This window comes from Rhinopithecus bieti, unplaced genomic scaffold, assembly GCF_001698545.2.
Source record: "Rhinopithecus bieti isolate Rb0 unplaced genomic scaffold, ASM169854v2 scaffold_4781, whole genome shotgun sequence".
NCBI classification, from domain to species: Eukaryota; Metazoa; Chordata; class Mammalia; order Primates; family Cercopithecidae; genus Rhinopithecus; species Rhinopithecus bieti.
The window spans coordinates 5,491,114-5,512,322 of record NW_016805181.1 but is presented as its reverse complement, the minus strand read 5'-3'; the positions used below and the strand labels follow the sequence as shown (position 1 = coordinate 5,512,322).

Below are 21,209 nucleotides of genomic sequence, written 5' to 3'. Positions count from 1 at the left end.
GGTGCCTGCTAGCATGCCCAGCTAATTTTTACATTTTTAGCAGAGACAGGGTTTTAGCATGTTGGCCAGGCTGGTCTTAAACTCCTGACCTCAAGTGATCTAACTGCCTTGGCCTCCCAAAGTGCTGGGATTACAGACGTGAGCCACTGCACCCAGCCCTCGGAATTCTTTAGAGCAGAGCCATGATGACTCTTTGCTGCTGAACCTTGAATCTTTGGCCAAATATTCTCTGTAGCTGCTACTGATCAATCAGAATGAACCCAGAAGATGAAAGTTGATGAAAGATGATGAAAGTTCACGATTGCTAGACTTGATCTCTTCTAATCCTTAAACACTAGAGCCAGGTAAGGTCGCATGTCATGTGTAATCTCATTGTAGACATCCTTAACTAAGTCCTACCTAGGTTTTCTTTTCTCTTTGGCCTTCTTTCCAAGTCTTAGCAGCCAAGGCTGTGAAATAAAAAATGGTATAAAGGCTCTTCACTCAACTCCACATCTGAAGCTCTGAAAGTGACCTCATGCACTTTTCTTGGGCCTCTTTACCTTAAGTTCCCCCATTCTGCAACAAAGCTCCTGGTGGGGCTGGTGTCTCCTCTACTCTCCTATGGATTTCATCAAGGTAAAGAATTCTATTCCTTTTCAAATGCTTTGAGATCATGAGACAGAAGACAGCCTGGGGAAGTTCAAAGACGTTTAATCATTAGCCTCAGTTCTTTTGAAAATTATTAAAGAGCCCAGATTAGAAATTCAGATTTCCTCCAGATCCCTGAGAACAAACAGCTCTCTTGTAAATGGCTTAATGTGTCTGTTTAATGTACACAAAATTATCTTTCAGGAAAGTAGATTTCTTTTATATCATTTTGCATCTCTAAAATATACCACCTATGGCAAAAGGATTGGGATTCAGAGTCTGACAAAATCCACAGCAGAAATAATTAGCACCAGAGGCTGTTTCTGAGATTTAAATGAAAGAGAAACTGGTTACTTATTTATTTCTGTTCTCTCTATCTGTATCTCTCCATCTCAGCCCCGGAAAGAGGAATTGTATCTCTTGGTGCTGGAAGGGTGGCTTGCCAAATTGCCTTTACAAGGTTTGTTCTGTAAGACAACACTGAGCCCCCAACACACAACTCCCTCTGGGCCGGAGTGCTATGGAAACGACTGCGGTGCTCCAACTCTGGAGAAAACAACCAGATAAACCCACTGGTTTGCAGACTAGGCACAAGGGCAGAGAAATAGTGATGTTTTCTCATTTAGCATCCAGGGAGGGAATGTCTTTGCTTAAATCATGTTAATAAAATTGGAAACACTTGAAATAGCCCATAGAGGGTCTGTTGTCCCTGGTTTTTAAAGTTCATCTAAAAGTTAACTTATAAGGAATTTTCATTTGGGGAATTTCTGCAATGTCAACTCCACTGATCACCCACAGTGTTTAACACCCTTGCTATAAATTTGGGGGCTAGCCTGGCAGCTCCTGCCACCACCCTGAGTCTGCTATCTTGCTCCAGAAATAAAAAATGACTTTGGCCACAGTAATGTTTCCTCGATCTCCAGCCCCTCCTGGGTGCCTCTGACAGTCATTATTTTAAATAAACATGCCTCTTATTGTTTTCAGGTGCACAGAGATGGAGGCGCTACTACTTCTGGAGGAGGGATGGACTTTCAGGGACCCCATGATTTGCAGCAGTTCAGTCAAAAGCAATACAAAGAGCAAAGGACAGGGGTCCCTTCTCACTGAGCTGGCCCTTTGGAATATGGGCCCCTCCTCCCATGGCATCCTTCCCCCCGTCCAGCACCTCAGGCTCATCTACATCCTTCTATCTACAGGCTTTGCTTCTTCTCTAGCAAGGAGTGAAGAAGGAAAAGAATCACTGGAGGTGTGTCAGAAGCAGTCACCATATCTTACGGGGCCTTGTAAGCCAGGGACAGAGTGTGAGATTTTACTTCAAATGGAGGCAAAACCAGGGGAGAGCCATGCAGAGACACCCCTTGATGAACTCTGCTTCACTCCAATCACTCTGGTAGCTAAGAAAAGTACATTCTCTCTCGTTTTGCAGTTCTCCTGGTGCCTAGCACAGGGCCAAGTGCATGGTAGATGTGAGGCTAACCCTTGCAGCCTTTGCTGATGAAGGACAGTGAAGGGGATAAGAAAACATAAAGATATTTTGGGCTACAAGGGAGCAAACTACTGAAAAACTACTGTGACCCCCTCTCTTTATCCATGGAGATGCTAAGGCCTTGGAGAGGGAATTGACTTGTCCAAAGTCAACCAGAAAGGTGATGGCAGAGCCAGGGTTAGTATCCACATTTCTGCGGATTGCAGCTCCTCAGATAAAAGTAAGTGACTTGCCTCTCTTCTCTCATATCCAGAATTGATCTCAAACACTGTCATGAATCCCCAAGGGCCAGAGAGACACACAGCATAGACCAAGGTGAGTAAACTCTTTTCTCTCTTTCTGATTATCTGAGCTTTTTCCTGGAGAGATCTGAGGTGGCCAAGAAATCAAGTTGCCCACCTCATGGTTCAGAGGCAAACAATAACCTCATGGCAGCTTCCCCGGGAGCCCACGCAGGTGCCTCTGGGATTAAGCAGCTCCTGAAAACAACTCCTTCCCTTTGCAGGAAGTTATTTTCCACCCCTGAGGCGTAACACCAGGCAGAGTGCTCTATGAGTGCCTGCTGGTATAATTAGCTCTGGACAGACTCTCCAACCAAGGCAGACACAACCAGGCTCTTGCTCTAGAAACAAAAAGAATGTTCTGAACCTCTCCCAGTACACTTCCAAACCCCACGCCTTCCTGGGCAAGTTGGGGCTCAGAGACCAACAAACCCAACAGAGTTCTGCAACAGCCAGGGAGCTGGCAGCCTCTGTCCCCTGAAACGCCACCTTTTTTTGTGATTCAGCCTCTGTTTCAAGCTATTTTTAGTGTAAGCAAAGGCTGCATCTGAGGAAAGGTGGTGTGGGAAAGGGATCTTTACTTCCGCTCTCCTTTTCAATGAACTGTCCCATTTCCCTTAGGACAGCCATTTCACCAAAAGCCACAAAAGGTACGGGGAGAGAGGATTAAAAGAAAATGGGAAAACGTCAAAATTCAGCCTGTTTGCTAAAAGTCTGGGAACAGTTCTAGGAAGGTGATGGTTTCTCGATCCTTCTCATTAACCTACTGAATCCTGGGGCGCTCCTGCCAGGGTAACCAATATGCCCAGTCCATCTACCTTCCGAATAAACCAACCTCCAGTAAACAAGGAAGGCCAAGAAGTTTGCTCTCCCAGGCACTGTGGCGCAAACAGGTTTAATGGTCCCCCTTGATGCCCCAGGGAAGAATGCGTGCCCTTGAAGGCTTGTGAATAGAGAAACAAGCTTCCACTCACAGAGGCCCCTGGCTTCCCACCCTCACTCCGTCTCCATCATGTCAGCACAAGGCCAATTTCATGAACTAAAATTAACTGGATAAGCAAAAAGATAGCCTTGGTGTTTAAGAGGCTTGGGTATATTTAATTGAGTTTCCATGTGCCCTAATTCCTTCAGAAAGGCAGAAAAGCCACTGTCGTGTCCTACATCCCTCACTACTCAAACAGGAGAGAATAGTTTTACAATAAAATTTTAGGGTAAATGGTGGCTTTCTGTTGTTGTCATTTCCCCGAAGTAGTTTTTTTTTTTTTTTTTTTCTGGAAAAAGTCTCACTCTGGACCCAGAGTCTAAAAATGAGGCTTCTAGTGCACCAAATTGGACTGTTTGGGGCCCGTAGGCACGAGTCAGTCTGCCTCCTCCTAAACATAGCCTCGTAAACTAAACTTGGAAGCATCAGCTTGCGTGTGGTCCCGAGTGTGACTTTCCAAGCATGCGCTCCCCTGCACAACAAAGGCTGATGACTTTGTCATCATCATCTCTATTTTTGAGTCTCCCTGCTAAACAAACTTTCTCGCAGCTGAAATGGAGGCTCTAAGGATATTTTCTGACAAAACGAACTGCTAAGCCATCAGCACCCTCTGAAGGCTTTGGGGGAAAAGCTGGGTAAGAAAAGCTCCCAGCCTAACTCAGTAGCCTCCAGGGGGCACCAGCTTTTATGGGTTGAGGCAGGAAGGAATGGAATGAGGCAAGGAAGGAAGGAAGGGAGGAAGGTAGGGAAGGAAGGATGGAGGGAGGAGAGGGGAGTGGGGTAGGGCGTGGGGATGGAAGGAAGGAAGGGAGGGAGGGAGGGAGGGATGGGAAGGAGGGAGGGGAGGGGGGACTGAGAGGAAGGGAGGAAGGGAGGAAGGGAGGGAGGGAAACCACTACTCATATATTCACCCAGGCCCCTGGGATTCAGCTGCAGAACTGCACAGGATGTGCAATCAGGACTAGAATGTTTGAGCTCCCAGGCCTGTCCAAGGGACTGATAGATGGGTCACAGGCTCTGACTTATCACTAAACCCTACTTCAGGAACCTTCCCACCCCAAATCATTCTAGAAAATGCAAGCGTAACATTTCCACCTTCGACACATTGGATGACTGCACTTTGCAGCTTTTGCTGAATGAACCAATATGTGTCCAGCACATTGAACAGTATCTGACCCCGAGCAGGTGCTCCAGAATGTTTGCAGGAATGGATGAAGGGATGGAGGAACAGCTCAGGGGAGCTGCCTCACATGTGCAGTAGAATCTGGGTCTTTACCTTCTGGTGACCTCACACACTTTCCCATCTCCTTTCAATGAATGTGTGGTCACTACATGCCAAAATGTACATCAAACACACCTCCCCGAATACTGGTGCGGATGTGCCCTCCAAAACCAGCCTGTCCCTGCCCTGTTAGCCTCGCCCCACCCCCAGAGAGAGGTGGACACAGAGTCCACAGTAAGTGCACTTGACCCTTTTTCCATCAGACTCATCTCTCGTCCTGCCAAGGCACTTCCTGTTACACATGCGCCACAATGTACAGCTCCAGGGAGAGCCCAGCCTGTTCTCCAGTCTCCAGTCAGCTCAGGGAGGCTATATGAAGTGAGACTTTCCTGGCCAACTTGACCATGGTGAGTCAGGCTGGCATAAGCTAGCTGCGAAGAGGACGCAGGCTGGACAACCCTGAATTAATTGTGTGTATGGAGCAAACATCATCATCTGGATGGACCCAAACCAGGGCTTGCCTGGAGCATTCAGAGCCTTTCAGATGGCCCTGCCCAGAGCTGCTCAGCACTCTTGGAAGGTGTCTGGGTTTGGGGAGGCTTGAGGGCTGCTCTACCCATGCTCCAGAAAAGGATTTGTTCTCCACCCCCTGACTCGTCTGCCTCCATACCGGCCCATTTCCTCCATGACATGGTGACCGGGCTCATACACACAATAACAAAAATAATAATAACCATGCTTATCAAGCACTAACCATGTCAGAGGCACTGTTCTAAACATTGTACATGCATTAACTCATTAAGAGGCAGGGACTATTATTGTCCCTGTTTTGCAGATGAGGAAACTGAGGTATGAGACAATGAAACAACTCGCCCAGAGTAAAAGCCAAGCCCCTGAGACAGATGGAGCTGGAAGTCAGGAGTCTGCAGAGGCTGGGCTCCCAACTGCCCAGCTGTACCACACACAGAAGCTCCTTCCCAAGGTGGGTGTCCCAGGGAGAGAGGCAATGCAAGAGCTGGAGTGAGTTTTGAGGCTGCTGTGGGCTCCACCTATCCTCCTTGTTGGTTCCAATCAAGTGAGAATGAGACACAAGGAGCCAGATGGAGATCCAAAAAGAGTAGGAGCTCTAGTTCAGATCACAATGCACTGACAAGGGGACAGGGCTCCTCACTCCCAGGCCCCAAAAGACAGACTGAAGCAGAGAGGACAGAGACAAGGCAGGACCGGCAGAGGGAGGCCATCCTGGCTGCTGACTGCACAGAGGCTGCAAGTGCTCTGCTTGCTTACCAGGCCCCCACTGACCTCTGCTACGCTCAGTTCTGTATACTAGGGAACACCAATCAATGTTGGTGAATCGCACAGGTGGATGAATGGACATAGATGGATGGACAGACAGACAATGGGATGGAAGGCCAAAGCAGGCACCCACATGCACCTAGAAACTTGAGAGGAGAGGGAAAACAGCCACGCCAGCACTTGCCATCAGAGCCCAGAGGGCCTGGGAGCCAGAGATGAGTGGCCAGGATCAAGTGGGCTGTCCCTGGACCAGGAGGCTCTTCCTCACTCCAGAGTCAGCTGAGGGTTGATTTCTGAAACTCTCCTTCATTTTCACAGCAGCCCTGGGGAGGGCAGAGGAGCCAACACGCCAGCTAGTAAAATTAACAGCTGCTCTTTACAGGGTGTGCCGGAGAGCCCAGCACATGGCGCGAGGCCTGCAGACCAGCAGCTGCTGTGAGGTGCCTGGCCTGCAGACCCTGATCAGGGGTCCTCTTGGGGTAAGGCTTAGACTCGGAGCTGCCAGCAGGGCCTGGGGTGTGGGGGCTGCTGAAGCAGTGGGCAGGTGGATGGAGAGACTCAAGGAATGATGCTGCTACAAAATTCTCTGATACATTCTCCTGACCTTGCAAACTGGAAATCCCTATGTTCACCCCAGCTGGGAATCTGCTATGGAACCTGGGGACCCACCTGGCTCTGGCCTCTCCATCTCTAATGCAGTACTTAGTTGAGCTTGGGGAAGTGAATGTAGACATGTCCCCATGAGAAGGGGACAGATGTTATATCTTATCTATTACCTATGCCATAGGTAACTTAAGGAGCAAGTCCTGTAGGCCACTTAAAGAGGAATATTGACAGGCATACAGGGAGTGGCAATTGTTTCTTTACAGGGACAGATGGTAGTTATTTTAGGCTGGTGGGTGTTTTGGACTCCGGATACTACTCAACTTTGCCTTTGTAGCTTGTTACGGAAGCAGCCACAGACGATACGTAAATGAGTGAGCATGGCTGTATTCCAATGAAACTTTGTTTATGGACACTGAAATTTGAATTTCATATGTTTCACATGTCACAAAATATACTTATTTTGATTTTTAAAAAATAACCATTAAAGCCAGGTACGGTGGCTCACATCTGTAAATCCCAGCACTTTGGGAGGTCAAGGTGAGAGGATCGCCTGGGCCCAGGGGTCCAAGACCAGCCTGGGCAACACAACAGAACCCCATCAGTACAAAAAATTTTTAAAAAACATAGCAGGTCATGGTGGCATGCATCTGTAATCCCAGGTACTCAGGGAGGCTGAGGCAGAAGGATCGCTTAAGCCCAAGAGTTTGAGGCTGCAGGGAGCTATGACTGCACCAATACACTCCAGCCTGAGCAATCGAGTGAAACCTTGTCTCTAAAAAAAAGAATTAAAAATGTAAAAACCATTCCTAGCTTATGAACCACACAAAAGAGGCAGTGAGCCAGACTGTCCCACAGGCTATAACTAACTGATCCCTGGGCTAATTAAATGTTTCCCAAAGTGAGTGCTATGTGATGCCCACAGGTATTACATGGGGAAAGGATTCCACAGTGAAATGAAAATGGGAAATGCTGGGCAAAACAGAGTCTTTCCACTTTCTGACTGCAGGACTTCTGTAAGTATTTATATGCTGATATGCATTGGCAATCTCAAGGAGGGGGATGCGAAATGAAGTCTGTCCAAGTTCCCAGGGAACCATTTTTATCCGGGAACAATTCGTCGGTCTAGTGTTCTGTGGAACCTAATTAAAGCAATGAGGATAAAGTCTAACCAACTGTCAGCAACAGCACCATGAAATGCAATCCTGCTGCTCTTTGAATATTTCTAGTAACAGGCAGCTCACTACCTGTCGGGGGGACTGCTCAATTCAATTACTTCTCTGACTCATGTTTTCCCATCTGGATAAATGATGTTGAGTCACAAATAACAAATCTAGTGCAAATCTAGTGTATCTTTCATTGGATAAAGACAAAATTTCATATTTAATAATAAAAGAGAAGGTATCTTCATTGACTTTTGACTGATACCCATAATGTCATTTCGGTATCTATGCATGGGATGAAACACAGAACCATTATTAAGTCCTGGAAGGAAATTATCATATGGTTCCTTTAAACAGAAGCCTCCCTTAGGAGTGTTAAAACAATGCAAATAAAACTCCAACTGATCCCAGTAGTAGAGAGAAGGACATACCTATTCACTATGGGGCATTCTTACTAAAAGTACAGCCCTGTGAAACCTCTAGTCTTTCTGTTACACAAGGAATTGGCCAATGATGTAAGAATTTTACATAGATTTGCCAAAAATATAATAAAAGCTGGGGCATAGATGAGAGGGGAGAGAGGGGGAGAGAGAAAGAGAGAGAGAGAGAGAGAGAGAGAGTGTGTGTGTGTGTGTGTGTGTGTGTGTGTGTGTGTGTGTGAATTTGCCACCAGGCACCACTGAGAAAGAAAAGTAGAGGATACTGATGGGAAATGTCACAAGCTCCATAGGGCACCTAACAGTAGTGAATGCAGTGAATGTGATATATTTGATTATGTGTGTGCCCATGTGTACTCCCACTGGGTTCAACCAGTCTAATTTCATGTGCAAACAGCACCCCAGTGAACGTACATCTATTTAACTATATTAAACCAATAGGATTATTCCTATTTGAAAGGCGCATTTGACACATATTTTCTTTCAGGCCTTTGGAGACAAAGATGAAATGGTTCAGGTTATGTATATAACGTTAATGTAAAATGCCACACATGCAACATATTTAGGGGGATAAATATTTTTCTTCTTACATCGATAAATCATCCTGTATACATTCAAGCAAGTAGCATATACTTTCAGTTCATAGAATTAGCTGTGTAAGCTTCCTGGAGCAATACACAAATGTAACAGCATAGGAATATGGGGAAAGTAACTACAAAGAGTGATTCTAAGGGCTCTCTCTAGCTTTGCTTAGGAGCTGGTAGCTATTTTGGCAAGACCAGTTTTTGAAGAGACACACAAAACATTGAATCTGTCATGGGGTTGAGGTAAAGTCCAGGCAGTGTAGATGTCGCTCGCACGATGAGGTGAGGCTATCCTTGGCCACACGACATAGTTTCCCTAGGGAGACAGTTGCTGTGAGATCAACATGGAAATGAATATGAACATGCAGAAACTAAGTGATGATGTGGATAGTGAGGGTATGTGTGTGTGCCTGTATTTACCTCTGTGTGTTTATCACTGAGTCTGTAATGCTCCCCCTTACAAAGAGTGTGACACTCTTGCTACTTGACCTTAGAGAATCTCTTCGCCTCCAGCCCCAGCCTTTCAATTTCTTTATGTATAAAACAAGGGGATAAATTAGACTGAGACAGCAAACTATGGTGTGTGAAACAAGTCTGGCCCACCACCTGTTTCTTTTTTTAAAACGTTGTATTGACATATAATAGTGTGCATATTTTAGGGGGGTGCATATGATATTTTGTATAATGATTAGATCAGGGTAACAGACAACCATCACCTCAAACATTTATCTTTGTGTTGGAAACATTCTAATTCTTTTCTTACTATTTTGAGATGTACAATAAATTACTGTTAACTATAATCTCCCTATTGTACTATCACATGCTAGAACTTATTCCTTCTAGTCAACTGTTTCTTCTACCCTCTATTTCTATAAATACAGTTTATTTGTATATATGTAAGGGGTACAAGTGCAGTTTTGTTACACGGATATTTTGCACAGTGGTGAAGTCTGGGCTTTAGTGTAACCATCATTCAGTGTGCATTGCATCCATTAAATAATTTCTCATCACTCCCCACCACCTGCCACTCTTCCACCATTCTGAGTCTCCATTGACTATTCCGTTCTCTGTCCATGTGTACACACTATTTAGCTCCCACTTATTCATGAGAACATGTGGTATTTGACTTTGTTTCTGAGTTGTCCCACTTAAGATAATGGTCTCTAGTTCCATCCATGTTGCTGCAAAAGACATGATTTCATTCTTTTTTTATGGCCTAATAGTATTTTATTGTGTAAGTTTGTGTATATATAAATGTAATATATACACACATGCATAATGTGATATATGCATGTGTGTGTATATGTGTGTGTGTGTGTGTGTGTGTGTGTGTGTGTGTGTGTGTGTATATAAATGTTTTCTTTATTTAATCATCCATTGATGGACCCTTAGGTTGATTCCATAGCTTTGCTATTGTGAGTAGTGTTGTGATAAACACAGGAGTTCAGGTCTTTTTTACATAATGATTTATTTTCCTATGGGTAGGTACCAATTAGTGGAAATGCTGGATCAAATGGAAGTTCTGTTTTTAGTTCTTTGAGAAATTTCTGTACTCTTTTTCATAGAGGTTGTATTAATTTACATTTCCACATAAGTGATCCCTTTTCTCCACATCCTCACCAACATCTGTTATTTTTTGTCTTTTTAATAATAACCATTCTGGCCGGGGTGAGATGATATCTAATTGTGGTTTTAATTTGCATGTCTCTGATGATTAGAGATGTTGAGTATTTTTTTCATATGCTTGTTGGCCATTCATATGTCTTCTTTTGAAAAATGACTCTTCATATCTTTTGCCCACTTTTAAATGCTATTTGGTGATTTTTGTTGTTGAGTTTTTTAAGTTCCTCGTGAATTCTGGACATCAGGCCCTTGTTGAATGCATTGTTTGCAAATATTTTCTCCCATTCTATAAAGAAAGTTTTACTGGAACAAAGTCACACCAAGGCTGTTTGTGGCTGCTTTCAAACTACTGAGGCAGAGTTGAGTCGTGGAGGCCACATGGTCTGCAAGCCTAGAATATTTACTATTTGGCCTTTTACAGAAAAACTTACCAACCCTGAACTTGACTATCCCTATTGATTTTGGCTTATGATTCTATACAGTACAACCAAACTATACTAAAGCCTACTCCGTGTTTCTTGCCCTCTTTATTTAGAAACTACCTTATTCTTAGAAGGATTTAATTTACCTGACAAAAATGTATGTACCTGACATAACTGCATACATGTAAATTTCAAATAGGAGTAAGAAAAGTAGGGCAAAGGGAAAATGAGAGGAGAGATGACGAAGACAAGCCAGGGCAGGGGTGCAAAGACACAGAGCGCAAACCTGAGCTGCTCTGTATTTTCCATAAGCCACCGACTTGGCTCTGAGCAGCCACCACTGAGAGACATGATCCCTTTCTCCATTTAGCATGTTCATTGGATATTCACCAGGAAAACCACAACCATCTCTGGAGCAAAACACTATTTATCCCATGAGTCTGTGCATAAAGCGGGTAACGTGAGATGCAGTGAACAAAGTCCTCAACGACACCCAAACGGTTGAGAGAAATCCTAATGACATTGACTGCTATATCCAAATTTCCCTCCACGTGAGTCAATTCCAAATCCCACAGTGGAATTTATCAGCACTTCTTCCAGTAGGTTTCAAATTTTTTTTTATAAAAGCAAACATGTATGACTTTTATAATCAGAAAATAAACATTTGTTTAATTAAGAAAAAACTAAAGGAAGCAGTACCCTTGACAGCCTGGCACTGACTTTAATGTAGAAGCCCTCAGCCATGTGCTCCAAGAGGAGGCTCTGTCCAGTCCTGCTGTTTTTGGCCAGCTGAGCCTAGGTGCCAGGGTGAGAGAGGAGGCAAAGACAGGCTATTCTAAGGTCTGGAGCCTTGGGGTCAAGGAATTTTTATCATGTGGATAATCAGGCTCCAGGCATTGACTATAAAAAGCACTGGTGAATGGCAATTATCATTTGTCATTTCTCAAACTGAGCTCTGCATCCTTATATCTAGTTTATCAATATAAATAATTCACACCTGGATCTCTGTTGCTCACCACTTTATGCCCAGTGCCTCGAACAGTGCCAGGTACAGATGAGCAGTAAACACTTAGCGAATAACGGATGTGCTCGTCTGGGAGATCCTACAGATATTCTGAGGTTGTATTGGCAAATTCTTCCCCAGCTGGACCTTATTCATGATGTCCCAGCTTCGAGATTCTCACCTGTGACAATTAGACAGGTGAGATAGCGGCCCAGATGAGGAGGCCAAGCTCCTGAGCATGCATCAAGGAAAACAAATTAAAAATTGAAAAGGGAAACTGAATAGCCAGCTGTCTGGTCTTGCTTTGGTCCCATTGTTGCAGAGATAAACATTTGGACGGCTCAAGGCAAACACAGCTTTGGGTTCTGAACAGGCGGTACTGCTTTCTCTTGCCCGCCATTACTTAATTGTGAAATCTGTTCTTTGTTCAATGCAGGGAACTGCCTGCTCCTAAAGGGCAGGCCTGTTCTCAGGATACCGCCTGGAGCTCTGAGATCCCTGCTCTCTGTGCAGCAGGTCCCACTTGCTCTGCATGGCCCCGGCAGCCTGGGCAGGATTTTCTCCAAGGAGATCTTCAGAGAGCAGCTGGCACCTTGGGCAGGCTCAGGCAGAGAGGCCTGAATGGACCATGCTTCTACATGCAAATGTTAAAACAAGCAGGCCAAGCATCCTCAGGACCAAATTGGCTAAAAGACGGTAATGTCAAAATGTCACAGCCAAAGTGACAGCTGGCAGTGGCTTAGAAAAGAAAAGACATTATCTTCGACTGGGAAGGAATGACACAAAAGGAGCACCAGACTGGGAGACAGGGAGCTGGCAGGTACTAGCCTGGCTCTGTCACTCAAAGCTGAATGTTTTTAGACAAATAATTGCCCTTGCCCTATCTTGATTTTCTCAACTGTAAAACGGAAATGAATTCACCAATAAGATTGGCCTATTTTCTTGTAATGAACCCCTACCATACAACAGCAATAAGGAGATATGGAAGAAATACGACATTGTCCTTCCCCCACAAACTGATCATAACACATAAGGCTAGCACAGTGCCTGGCTTACAAGGGGCATTCAACAGTGTGATTGCCAGGAGAGTATCAAGGTGGCCACTGGGTGTGCTTGGCCCAGTGAGTTCCACTTCCACGATATCACCCACATGGACTACCTGCATCTTCTGCTTGGTGTCAGTGCAGACCGTGCCTCACCAGGACCACAGCAGGAATCTGCTCCCTTGCCATCACTAAAGCAGTAGCTCGCTGCCCTAACTTGTCCTATAGCCTCCAAGCTCCAGCCTCACCCATTCAGTCTCCACTTGTCCCCCAGCTCTCTCTGCACAACACCCCTGCCTCAAAATCTCCTTGTTCTACAAACTTCAAAAATTCTTTTTTTTTTTTTTTTTTTTTTGAGATGGAGTCTTGCTCTGTCGCCTAGGCTGGAGTACAGTGGCCTGATATTGGCTCACTGCAAGCTCCTCCTCCTGGGTCCGCACCATTATCCTGCCTCAGTCTCCTGAGTAGCTGGGACTACAGGCACCCACCATCACGCCCAGCTAATTTTTTGTATTTTTAGTAGAGACGGGGATTCACCGTGTTAGCCAAGATGGTCTCGATCTCCTGACCTCGTGATCCACCCACCTCGGCCTCTCAAAGTGCTGGGATTACAGCCGTGAGCCACTGCGCCCGGCCCAAAAGTTCTTTAGCATGGCCTTTAAAGCCCCACCAGGCTGTCTCCAGGACACTTCCCCAGACTTTGGGGTCTGCACTCCCTATTCCCCAGAGCACCAGGCTCCTTCTCTGCTTTTCCTGCTCCTCACTTTGAGGGCTTTCCTCTCCTTTGATTCTCAAGATCCTAACTCACACTTAAAAGCTCACTGCAAATGCATTCTGTCTTATTAGGTATTCTTCACAAATTCCAGCCCACCTAGTAGTCATTTTCTTGTGTTTAAGCTTGGATATGTTTTTATTTTTGATATCTTCCCACCATAAAGCAGTTCATCTTGAAATGGGAGTTTTAGTTCAAAGGCTTTCCTCCCTATGAAGGCTTTTCTGATCAGCCCTACTTTCCCCTACGGCCCCTCCCCACACCCCACACGTACACACCGTGTTTGTACTCATAGCACTTATCCTCCATGCATCCCTTCGATAACGTCCATACAGGGTGCAATAGAATCAGAATCCTTCCTTCTTTTCTCCAGAGCTGAAACAAATACGCTTGGCCCAGAATTAGCGTTCAGTAACTCTTGGCAATGATGATGAAGAAAATTAGACCTGTCTATAATGGCCACATGGAAGGAACAAGTGTCACATTTGTGCAACCAAACTGTCTACTGCTCCCCATTCACTATCACCACCATACATATAGAACACACTACCTCCATTTTGTCCCCATGAATACCCAGACTCAGAATTCAACCTCTCTAAGTTTCCAATGCAGAATCCACTCCTCTTTAAGCATGAAAGAGCAATGGAGACTTCACTGAAGAGGCAGGAGGAGAGATAGAGGTGCTGTTACACAGCGTAGCCAACAGTAAGGCACCTCCAAGTCCCCACTGTCCCCCCTGGGTCACACCAGACTGAATTATCTCCCTCTCTGCCTTCCTCCAAGCAGCCACTGACCTCACCAGTTTCTCTCTCCTCCTCCAAAACTCCAACTTTAAATGTCCCCTCTTTCCATTTTGCCATCAATTGACATCAGCCATGGTTTCATATCCAGACTCTTCAGCACACAGCTCACGGCAGATCCCTCGGTGAACAGAACCTGCCCTTCTTGAAGGCTGTGTGGCCAGCACCTTTCATTACTCAAGCACCACGTTCATTCTCTCACTCCTTCCTGCAAAAGTGTGTGTGATATTGATCCCAGACATAACACTGAGTTCTCCCCAAGCAGCATTCTGAGAAGTGAAATTCTCACCACCTCCCTCCATCTACAATCACCTCGTCGCTGAGCTTTTGCTGTGAGACTCAGAGATAATGACTGCTTTCCAGTGTCCCTGCCTGGTCTTTGAGCCACTCAGGTCTCAGGATGTCCCTTCTCCTTCCATCTATGAGCCAAATGACTCTTGACTGAGCCAGGACAGGTGGCCCAGACAAAGCAGCTTCCAGAATCATAATGAGAAATCACTCCAAATGCAACATTCTTCTCAGGGAAACTCCTGACCCAGAGCAGACCCAAGAAAGAAAGCCACAGGGCAGGGCTTTCCCAGAGCATGGGCCTGGCTATGGTGACCAATGCATCCCTGTTTGCCCAGGACTTTCCCAGTTTTTGTACTGAAAGACTCATGTCTCATGTACCCCTCAGTCTCAGGCAAACTTGGATGGTTGGTCACTATAAGCCTGTCCCAGTAATGATCCTTGACAAAAACCAATGGCTCATGAGGTCAGCCAGTGAAGCCAAGCTTCATATAAGCAGATCAGAGAGACACTGGAAACGTACAGAGAAGAGGCAGAATCAGCCCTGGTTGCAGGTGGGCCTAGGAGACAACTTCATCAGAAAAGGGCACACAAGTGAGCTCCAGGTACAAGGGCCAGGCAGCCTCAGGTGGGCTGCTGATGCATCCACCATCAGGATGACTGATTTCCACCATGCACAGGGCCCAGCTCACACACTGCAGAAAATTAGGAAACTGCTCCAAGAGGGGGTCCCTACGGGCTACCACAGGACAAGAAGAACATCCCCTGAAGGCCACCAAACACACACAAACACTCACTCAGCACTCCCTGGGATCTCCGCATTTGTAACCCTTCCATAAGTTTCTGGTATGTCTCCTTAACCCTCTTCTCCTCTCCAAGATGATGGAGGGTGTGTGTGTGTGCATGGGTGTGTGCTTATTAGCAGAGGAAATGTGCTACATCCTCCCAACAACCCTTCTCCACTGCAAATCCCACTCCCTGCAAATGCCCCCATAAACCACTGTACACAGGAGGAACCCAGCTTCTCTATGACCACGTGGGAGCACTTGTTGCTCACCCCCACCTCCCAATAGCCAGCCTCCTGCAGAAGACCCTGGGGAACATCACAACTCATAAGCAAAGCCATCTTGGCCCAGAGAGCAAGGCCTCCTAGTGTGAGAAGTGGGTGGAAACTCACCAGGACTCTGCCAGTCAGTGTCTGGGCGGATATCATCACCCCCGCCCAGTCCTTCACGGAGGTCATCCAGCCGACCTCGGCGGCCACTGCCTCCTCTTTTTCATCCACTGGTTTGAGAGTGCCATCCGCCTGGCTTGAGCCATTGTTAATCTTCTGGGCCTCCTGGCAACAAAGAGAGCAAGAGTTGAGACATAGGGAACAACTGGATTTAAATAATATGCCCTGCCCATAAAGAACCAGAGCCTGAAGGGGTCCCCAGCTGAGGTGGAAACTGGCTTAAAGGTACAGGAGTAAAGCAAAAGGGATAAATTATGCCTTTGAATTTTTTAAAGTCTTTATTTTAAAAAGAATATTTTCTTTATTTCCTCTTAAAATATCTTAGTGAAACAAAGAAGGATGGTATTATTTTATTTTATTTTATTTTATTTTGTTTTGTTTTGTTTTGTTTTTTGAGATGAAGTCTCACTCTGTCACCCAAGCTGGAGTGCAGTGGCACGATCTTAGCTCTCTGCAACCTCCACCCACCACGTGCAAGCAATTCTCATGCCTCAGCCTCCCGAGTAGCTGGGATTACAGGCAAGCGCCACCACGCTCAGCTAATTGTTGTATTTTTAGTAGAGACGGGGTTTCACCATGTTGGCCAGGCTGGTCTTGAACTCCTGACCTTAAGTGATCTGCCCACCTCAGCCTCCCAAAATTCTAGTCTCCTCCCATTTTAAAGGAAAAAAAAATACCAAAGGAAGAGGAAAGGCAACCTGTCTAAGATTTGGGCATGCTGAGGAGGGAGGAGGAAAGTGTGGGAGATGTCCTGTGGTCTTTGCCTACCCAACCTCTCTGCGCCTTTTCACAGCAGCACCCCCACTTTCCTTTAGGAAAATTATTACCTCTTCCTGTCAGTCTATGTTGTTCAAAGGGGACAGATGGCCTGCCATTGGCTCCAACAGTAGAGTCCTTTCTACCCCCTGCCAACAGCAATTGGGCCATGAATAATCACATGATCCATGTCAAGCCAATAAGACTCAAGCATGGAACATTTGCAGGAAAGAATAGGAAAAGTCATCCTTCTCTGAGAATGAAGCCACTGCAGAGAAAAGTAAAAGTAATAGACTATTGATGTCATCATTTGAACATCCAGATCCAGCTGTGCCTGAAATCCACACCAGAGCCTTTCAGTTACAGGAGAAAATACATTCCCCTTGTGGCTTAAAATGTGCTTGAGGAAACAAGGCTGATCTCATCAGATAACTGAGCCCCACATAGTGACCTAAATTGTAAACCTTTGCACACAGTGAGTGTTCTACCTAGAATACTCTTCTCCCACAGAGACTTATGGCCTGCTCCCTTAAGTCTTTGCTCAAATATCTCCTTTTCAAGGAAGTCTTCCCTGGCCACCTGTTTAAATTTGCAACACTTTCTTTCCAATAGCATTTTCTGCTTTATTTTTCTCCATAGCACTTAAACCTCTAATATACTTAATAATTCATTTACATCTTTCACTTACTGTCTGCCTCCCCCACTGCTGCATCCTTGGTGCCTAATAGAGTGTCTTGCACAGAGTTGGCTCAATAACCATGAATGAATGACTACAAAGGGCTATGAGTATCAGGCCCCCATTGGCTACAGAGGCTGGGTTTAGTGTTGGCAGATAAAATACGGGATACCCAGTAAAATTTAAATTTCAAATAAACAACAAATAACTTTTTAGTGTAGGTATATTCCAAATACTACCTGAGACATACTTATACTAAAACCTTACTCATTATATATCTAACAATGTACATTTAACTGGACCCCAACACAAATACCCACTGCAATTATTACTGCAGAAGAAGATGTTTAAAAAGATACCAGCAAATTATGTTCATCATTTAAAACTCTGGAATTATTTCCCAAGGCAAAGTCACACTGGGGATCATTGTGATTTGGAATAAGGGGAAGAACCAAAGACAGAGGTGAAAGGTGAAAAGCTTTGTCTGCAAAGCTTTTTCAAAGGGGGCGGGGCAGAGGGAGGTCAGGCACGTGGGAGGCAGGTGGGGAGGGCGCACTGGTGAGCCATCCTCTTGGGGACTTGGCCATGGCAGGCAGGGAGCTGTTCCCAATTCCCCCTTTTCTCCCTCTGGCTGCCTGTGGTTCAGGGAAGCTGGAGAAGAGAGAAGCCAGACCTGCAGCCCTGGATGCTAATATTTTCTTTCCAAATGTGTTAAGCTCCACGGAGATAGAATGATCCAAGATAAGACCGGCAAGGGGGAAGCCACAGGCCAGATGTATTTGGGGGCTGCCCGCTGACATGTGTGGGGCCTGCTGCCCAAGCCTCCCAGGCCAGCCTCAGATAGGATCTGTTAGGTCTTGTCCTGGTCCTTGAGCCTCTGTCCTGTGAGACTCTGAACAGGAGGGTATTTAGGAGGAGAGGGAGGCCCTGATACAGGGGCAGCCATGGCAACTGAGGGTGTAGATTCAGGGAAAAAATCCAGCTCTCCCACCGCTGTGGAACCTCCTCCATAAGATGCGGACAGTACTGCCAGCTCCTCAGGCATTGTCAGGATTAAACAGTGCCCAAGAGCACAAAATACAGGTTCAAGCAATGATCCCAGCACCCCTTGCTTCATCTCATGCCACTGACACCATAAAGCAAAGGTTCTCACAAATGAGTGGGCATCGTAAGCACACCAGAGGGCTTGTTGAAACACAGCGTGCCGGGCCCATCCCAGAATCTACCTTTGAAACAAGATGTCAGGCACTGCTGATGCTGCTGGCCTTGGGAGCCCACTTTGGGGACCACAGCTCCTGACCACCCTGGTATGGCTCAGTGACTGCTGAAATGAGACAAGGATCTTCACCCCAGCTCTCTCCTGGCCTCTTCCTTCACCCAAGGACAGAACCACCTGCTTGTTTCAATACTGGACATTGGTGGAGGAGTGGGGAAAAGAGGAGGACAGGGAGATGGTCCTCACATCTGAGGCTCTAGTGTTTCCTTTTGAGTCATGCCTCCCAGGATGTTTCTGAACTGATCCCTGGCCACCACGTGGGGACCTGGAAGGCTAGTTCCCTGCTCCTCAGTCCTGTGGGCCCAAGTTCTAGAGCCCCTTGGTAGACCATGGAGAGGAGAAATCAACGTGAAAAAGGCTGGGAAGCAGGGGGTCCTCCAGTCACAGTGGTTAACTGCATCAGTAATTCACAGCACAAGAGGTATGTGGCAGATAATGCTATTTCACCAGCCCTCTTACCTATTGTTTTACAAGGCATTCATTATTTTAATTACTTTATGATAGGCAAGGAAAACACAGACTAAAGGGAGATAATGCCCTTGTTATTATTTGCTTACACTAGATGTTGTGAGCTTAATTACCATGTGTGGGAAGCAGGACTGGGAGGAGTGATGGGGAGCTATTTAAAGCCTGATGCCAGCTGGCCAGGCTAGCCACCAGGCTAGCCACAGATCTTGTGCCTGGAGGAAGAGGCCCCTCTCTCCACCACTGACTTCACTGTGGCCAAAGCACCCCTTATAGGGAGCAGGCATTATAACTCCATGCTCCAAAGAAAAGGAGCAGAGAAGGTTCAGTAGTAGCCTTGCTGGGAACATGTGGGGCAGAGTCCACTATAAGAGTGTTGGCCACCATTGAACAAGCCAGAACTAGGTGCCAGCAACTAAGAATTAAGTGTTCTCTATGCATTATCTTGCTTAAACCTTATAATACATCCAACAGGCAAGTGAAATTATTTCCATTTTACAGAGAGGGTGACTAAGAGCTGGTATCTCTCAGAAAAGGCACAGAGCCTGAGAGCTCAGGCTGGAAGCAGAGAGCCCACCTGGGCTTGTACCTGCTCCAGAACTTCCAAGCTGATGGCTGTGGCCCATCAACCCTTGAGCCTCAGCCTCCTCCGTGTAAGATGGGGCAAACATGCCGCCTCATTAAGGTGGTGGGGAAGCTGAAGCTTGGCACAGTCCCAGGCATACAGTGGTTATGGCTGCCCTGATGAAGCACCCACTAAGGGGCTGGGGCCTCTAAGGGTAATCCGTTGAAGCTGCACCACTTTCATCAACCAGCAGCCCTGGGAGGCACACTGGCCAGAGTGAACCTTTAATAAATAATCACAGAATTGAGGATAAGGGAGTGCAGGTTCTAACACTGTTATCCTCCGATGAGCAGGCAGCCCCTAGAAGGTAAGGTGCTGTGACTCCTGAAGAGCTTCTAGTAGGCGCTGTGTGACCACCACCCAGGACAGCTGGGGCAGGGGTTCTCACACAGGGTGGACCCTAGACCGAGTGACATCTCAGATCCCTTCTGACTTGAAGCCCCATTAGATCAACCTCCCATTTTAAGATGAGGAGGCTAAGGACCAGGGAGAGGCTGCCTCCTGAGTCCCAGCATTCTGCTCTTGCTCCTGTCCCCACAGGACACTGCCTCACAGGGGAACAAATGGTTTGTTCCAAATGGCAAAGGGTATATCCAGCCACACCCAAACCTTCCACCTCTTACTGCAGAGGACCCAGTCCTTATGCAGGAAGCACTTCTGAGTAGGGGCAGTCTGATGTCAGTCAGGAAATCACTGTGTGTGCTCACACATGCATGTGTGTGTGCGCGCGTGTGTGTGCATGTGTGTGTGCTCACACTCGTGTGTGTGCATGTGTGCGTGTGCTCACGCTCGTGTGTGTGCATGTGTGCGTGTGCTCAATGTGCGTGTGCTCACACATGCGTGTGTGTGCATGTGTGTATGTGAGTGTGCATGTGTGTGTTCACACATTGTGTGTGTGCATGTATGTGTGTGCATGTGCTCACACATGCGTGTGTGTGCATGTGCGTGTGAGTGTGTGCGTGTGCTCACACACGTGTGTGTGCATGTGTGTGTGTGTTTAAGGGAGAGAAACCCCACTGGCTGCAGCCTCCAGCTACCCCAGCTTCAGGAGGACAGGCCACCAGATCTTCTGAAATGGAAGAAAAGATGCCTTGGGAAAAGAGAGGAACATTGAGGGAAGGACAGGGAGAAAAATGAGAGGTGGGGCCATCGGGTGGGAAGGCCATCTCAGAAAGAGGAGGTCCTGCAGGAGCCCTCCCCCTGCCCCTGGCCACTCCCTGAGAAAGGTGTTCAGCCTTGCACTGGAAGCCACTCTGTTGATCTGCCTCCAACCCTGCCCTCTCTCCCCACCAGAGTCTTGTGTAAAGCAGGCCACAGCTGCCTCTCAGTGGCAACAGTGACATCTAATCTCAATGCCCACATCAGAGGGTGGGGAGGGATACAGAGCAAGAGTGCAGGCACAGGAGGCAGGGAATGCCAGAAAGCAGAGTGGCCGCGGTTCCCTTCCGACACCCACCCTACCACGCAAGCTCTCACAGGGCTGTGCCCCAGCCTTACACTCTCACCCCTTTCTATGCCTTCTCCCCATTCCCTTTAGTGGTG

At 46.7% G+C, this 21,209-nt stretch overlaps 1 protein-coding gene and 1 long non-coding RNA gene across 13 annotated transcripts in view; one reads left to right on the top strand and one right to left on the bottom strand.

Annotated features, from left to right (window-relative positions):
• KCNMA1 (potassium calcium-activated channel subfamily M alpha 1) overlaps nt 1-21,209 on the bottom strand; it is a 767,391-nt gene that overhangs the window by 520,451 nt on the left and 225,731 nt on the right. For all 9 annotated transcript variants that reach the window (XM_017871448.1, XM_017871449.1, XM_017871438.1 and 6 more), the window contains exon 2: nt 15,813-15,974. In XM_017871448.1, coding sequence (XP_017726937.1) covers nt 15,813-15,974 — 162 coding nt within the window. The remainder of the gene's footprint in view (nt 1-15,812; nt 15,975-21,209) is intronic.
• Nucleotides 110-13,105, top strand: LOC108529256 (uncharacterized). Of its 4 annotated transcripts, XR_001885453.1 has the most exons (9): nt 110-344; nt 1,027-1,090; nt 1,615-1,876; nt 2,370-2,431; nt 4,865-5,008; nt 5,437-5,583; nt 6,280-6,376; nt 7,426-7,516; nt 12,169-13,105. It is a non-coding gene; the product is annotated as an uncharacterized LOC108529256 (long non-coding RNA). The 4 variants fall into 4 exon arrangements; XR_001885452.1 differs by lacking the exon at nt 1,027-1,090; XR_001885454.1 differs by lacking the exons at nt 1,027-1,090; nt 4,865-5,008.